We start from the raw sequence: 4,451 nt of genomic DNA on the forward strand, positions 1-4,451 counted from the left end.
GTTAAAGGTCACTTATACTGAAGGAGTATCCAACATGGATATAACACTAAAAATGACAGCTTAAGAATAGTTATGATTAACTTACTAAAGCATATTTCATCCGCACCATGCTTTACATTTCAAGCAATAATCAATGCACTGTGATGTGAGTGGAGGCAGCACCTGTACAGCTCTCCTCTAGAGAGCGCGCTGCTGTACTGCCCACTGACGCCCCCTGCTGATTCACAAGAAATGCTGCTGCTGGACTGTTGCTGCTGAAGACGCACGCACAGCGGCAGCACGACGTCATGGAGACGCTGCGAGGAAATCGAAACAGAGAGGAAAACTCAGACCGACTGTTTGCTGTTGCAAAACAAAAACAAAGGTGTTGATTCTATGACAAAGTGAGTAGCGGTGTGACATTTACCTTGTGTATGTCATCTTTGAGCAGGGTGCCACTGGTCAGGATGATTTGCCTCAGAGCTGTGCAGAGAAGACAATCAGACCAGACTTAAAGAGCAGCACACCAATAAACAAGATTATTCTGGGCTGGAGCAGCATCTCACCTCTGAGGGCTGACAGGCAGGTGTCCTGATTGGCCAGCAGGTCTCCTTTCCTCTGCAGCGACGGCCCCACTGTGTCTGCCATGACTAACTGCTTTGTCCTCCGGGGGCCCGGCTTCCCTCCAGGAACTGCATCTGCAGAAAGACCCGCCCGGAGCTGGAGGACAGGACAACACAGAGGGACAGCTGGAGACATGACAACCATAAGACACCTACAGCTGCAAACTACTGGTTCCCCTGAGGTTCAAAAGGCAAACCCAGAGCTCCAAATACCATGTACATATGCATGATAGTGCACATAAAATATAAACTGTGCACATAATCCACAGCTGCACATGCACCACTGCTGCATGTTTTTTCGTACATGAAAATATGTTGTGAAGCGCTGCAACCTCTAACGCATTGATTGTCAGACAACTGCCACTTTTTTTCACACAATTGTCCCTCTTAAAACTTCACTTTTTCACGCAATTGATACTTTTCACACAATTGTCACTTTTTAAACAATCTTCACTTTCATGCTGCTGTCACATTTTCACACAATCATCACTTTTCACGCCATCAATTTTTTTATACAATCTTCATTTTTCACGTAACTGTCACATTTTCACACAACCGTCGCTTTTCACACAATTGTCACTTTGCGCACAATCATCACTTTGTGCACAACTGCCACTTTTCTAACATTCTAACTACAACAGTCACTTTGCACACAATTGTTACATATTACACAATCACGCTTTTCACACAATTGTCACTTTTCACACAATCGTCACCTTTTTGCACAATCATCATTTTCCACATGAATGCCACTTTTTCACACAATCGTCACTTTATGCACAATCAAACACATAAAATGAATTCCAAGCCCTGCAAATCTTTGAATGTAATATACATGGTGCTGTAAAAAACATTCGACTGACCTTGACAGACTCCGCCCCTGGTGTGATGTCACTGAGCAGGTGACTAAAGAGGAGCTCTGAGTGGGCGGGGCTTCCCTGAAGGATGCTAGCAGAGGCTCCGGCCACTTGCACCCACAGCTCTAAGGTCCTGTACACTGTAACCCGCACTGAGCTGGGGGAGGAAGAAAACAAATGCTTCAGCTGCCAAAATCTGACATTACCTCATCATCCACAACAATGCTGCTAAACGCACCCAGTTCTCTCAATACTCCGGCGTTTTATAACACAAGCCAGGACATTTCGGAACAGATGGGAAGAACTTCATCCTACCTGTAGGATCTCTGCTGGCCCAGACTGGCTTCAGGTAGAGGCGTCCAGGCTGACAGGGTCTGAGAAAACAGCCTCTGCAACACAGCAGCGTACTGAACCATGCCGCTACGCACACTGCAACACACATACGAACACACACAGAACTGTTAGCACCACGTAATTATCAACAGCACTGTGGGATCTTCGGACTTATTTAACTATTACATATAATGTTCGAATCTGTGAAAATGTTGAAATAAAAATAAACAGTGAGTGTGTGTGTGTGTGTGTACTCACGCTGTGATTAGAGCCGATAAGACCTCCAGTGTGTTGGTGTGTATGATGGGTAAGACCAGCAACCTCACACTTCCATCTCCTGTTAAATTCTGACACACACACACAAAACACAACATCAGGATCACTAGTGTTTATGTGCATGTTTATTCCATAATGTCAGACGGTAGTTTAAAGGTGCAGTCCGCAATTCTAACACAATACACATCCTGTCAAATTCAGCAAATATCTCCTCAAGGTCCTCTAGAGGAAAAAGTCCAGAATCGCTGACTCATCATTTAAGTTAAGTTTGGAGGTAGCTGAAGTTTGTTGTTTCGTTAATGCATTTAATGCTACAGTGTGTGTGAGAACAGCAGAGCCTCCCCAGAACCTCTGGTAGAGTGTGTGTGAGTGTGTGTTTGCACTCACTATGCTTTTAGAGCTAACAGCGAGGACTCGGCACACCAGGTTGAGTATTGGTCTGACAGGCAGACGGACCGCTGAGGCTGGATCCACCCTGAGGGACAGACAGAAGAGCCAAAGTGAATAAAGACATATGATCCTAGTACTGGACAATTTTGTTTTTTTGTGATTTGAGTGAACTGACCCTGTAAAAAGTGGAGTTTTTGTGTGTGTGTGTGTGTGTGTGTGTGTGTGTTGTACCTGAGTGTGTGTTTGAGTGCCAGACAGACGGCTGTGTATCTGTGCTGGAGCTGCAGCAGCAGCAGGGGATCCGATTGGTCGAGATGAGGAAAGGACAACTCCAACCCCGGACCTTCATATTGTACCGTCCCATCTGTCCCACAAACAGTCAATATATTTACATGTTAGAAAAAAGTCTAATTATTGTGTTAGTCTGACTAAAGCTGGACTTTTAAAAACATGTAATCATGTTAGTCCGACTGTATTTGGACTTAATTGATTTTTTTTTAAATTAGAAAAAAACAGATAATTCGATGGGAAGATGAACTATTCCATCACGTGAACACCTCAGCCGGACTTTAACTGGACTTGGTGTTCTGAGTGTGCTCCTGGTCACGGCCTCCCTCCGTGGTTAGGGATAGGGACTGTTCATAATTTAAGAGGGGAGAAGGGGTGCTGCAAAACGGGTCAGGCATTTAAAAAATGTGAGAACTAAGAAAGGTCGGGACAGCTGGAGACATGACAACTATAAGACACCTACAGCTGCAAACTACTGGTTCAACTGAGGTCTTGTGTTCAGGTGAGGGACATACAATTTAAAAAGATAGTATTTTATATTTATTTTTTTTTAAAAAGTGGGTGTCATTCTGGGCTTTTGCCTTGGAAGTTGTCATTCTTACCAATTTCCACCTAATGAGATCATTTTGACCATATTTTGTCATATGGGGAAAATATACGCTATTTCCATGAGGTGCACTGTCACAGTCAATGTTGCTGCTAATCATTGACATAACCCATAACTGTCATAACTGTCAGCAGCAAAGATAACAATAATCTACTTAGTATGTAGCATATTGGAAATAATTCATTTTTCTCATCGATAAACATAGCGTCATCATGACAAAAAAAACTGGAATTTAAATTCTGAAAATTAATAAATATTTAATATTTTATGATTAGGACTGATGTCGTTTTATAAATTAACTCAATGAATGCAGAAAATATTATTATTGTATAATATTTTTTAAAGATTGGTTTTGAAAAGCACTGAGAGAAAAGTCACCTGTTTCTGAACCCTGGTAGATCTGAGCCAGCAGGCCATTGGCTGAGGCCAGCAGACAGTGAATCTGATTGGTCCAGCCCTCCGCTCTCCCAGCACCCACCCCTCTGTCCAACAGACCCCCCAGACACGGCAGGTGACCGTAACACAGACAGGCCATCTGACAGAGGGACAAAAATGTTCAAAACAGCTTCATTTTTAATGTTCTGCTTCAAAGATACAAATCGCTATAACAAACTGAAGCATCACAAACCTCCTGTGTTTTCTTGTTTGCACTGTCCATTTTGGAGAGGAAGTAGGCTCCCAGTTTGTCCTAAAAAACAAAAAGTCACGTTTTTCAGATTTTCAAATATAAAAAAAAAAAGTTGTTTTTAACAAAAATAAGTCAAATTTCTATGTCGGGAGGCACTCCTGTCTAGTGTGTCTCACCCTGAGGGACCCGCAGGCTCGGGGGTAGTAGGTCATACAGGCGGTCATCCCCTCCATGGCCGCCAGCTCACACTGACATCACAGGAGCAACAACGCTGGTCAGTTATAGTGCTGCGCATCATCATTTCAACTCTCAATTCATCTCTTTAATGCATGTTTTACTAATCTATTGATTGTTTGGTCACACAAAGAAAAAAAAATGCTCATCACAAACTCCCAGAGGAAAACCAGTAAATGCTCACATTTGAGAGACTGGAACCAGTCTTAAAATGTCAAACTTTAACATCCCCCTGA

General features: G+C 43.0%; 1 protein-coding gene across 1 annotated transcript; it reads right to left on the minus strand.

Moving 5' to 3' along the window:
- Positions 1-162: 162 nt before the first annotated feature.
- LOC121938001 (proline-, glutamic acid- and leucine-rich protein 1-like) lies at positions 163-4,231 on the minus strand (the record flags this gene model as incomplete). Its single annotated transcript, XM_042481291.1, has 11 exons — positions 4,158-4,231; positions 3,982-4,041; positions 3,732-3,888; positions 2,690-2,822; positions 2,456-2,543; positions 2,051-2,139; positions 1,775-1,888; positions 1,466-1,616; positions 546-699; positions 407-462; positions 163-296 (listed from the first exon to the last, which is right to left on the minus strand). Coding segments are annotated over exons 1-11 (1,193 nt in total), but the record flags the coding sequence as incomplete, so codon positions are not given.
- Between the last annotated feature and the right edge of the window lie 220 nt (positions 4,232-4,451).

This window comes from Plectropomus leopardus, unplaced genomic scaffold (genome assembly GCF_008729295.1).
Source record: "Plectropomus leopardus isolate mb unplaced genomic scaffold, YSFRI_Pleo_2.0 unplaced_scaffold28151, whole genome shotgun sequence".
In the NCBI taxonomy this organism is placed as follows: domain Eukaryota; kingdom Metazoa; phylum Chordata; class Actinopteri; order Perciformes; family Serranidae; genus Plectropomus; species Plectropomus leopardus.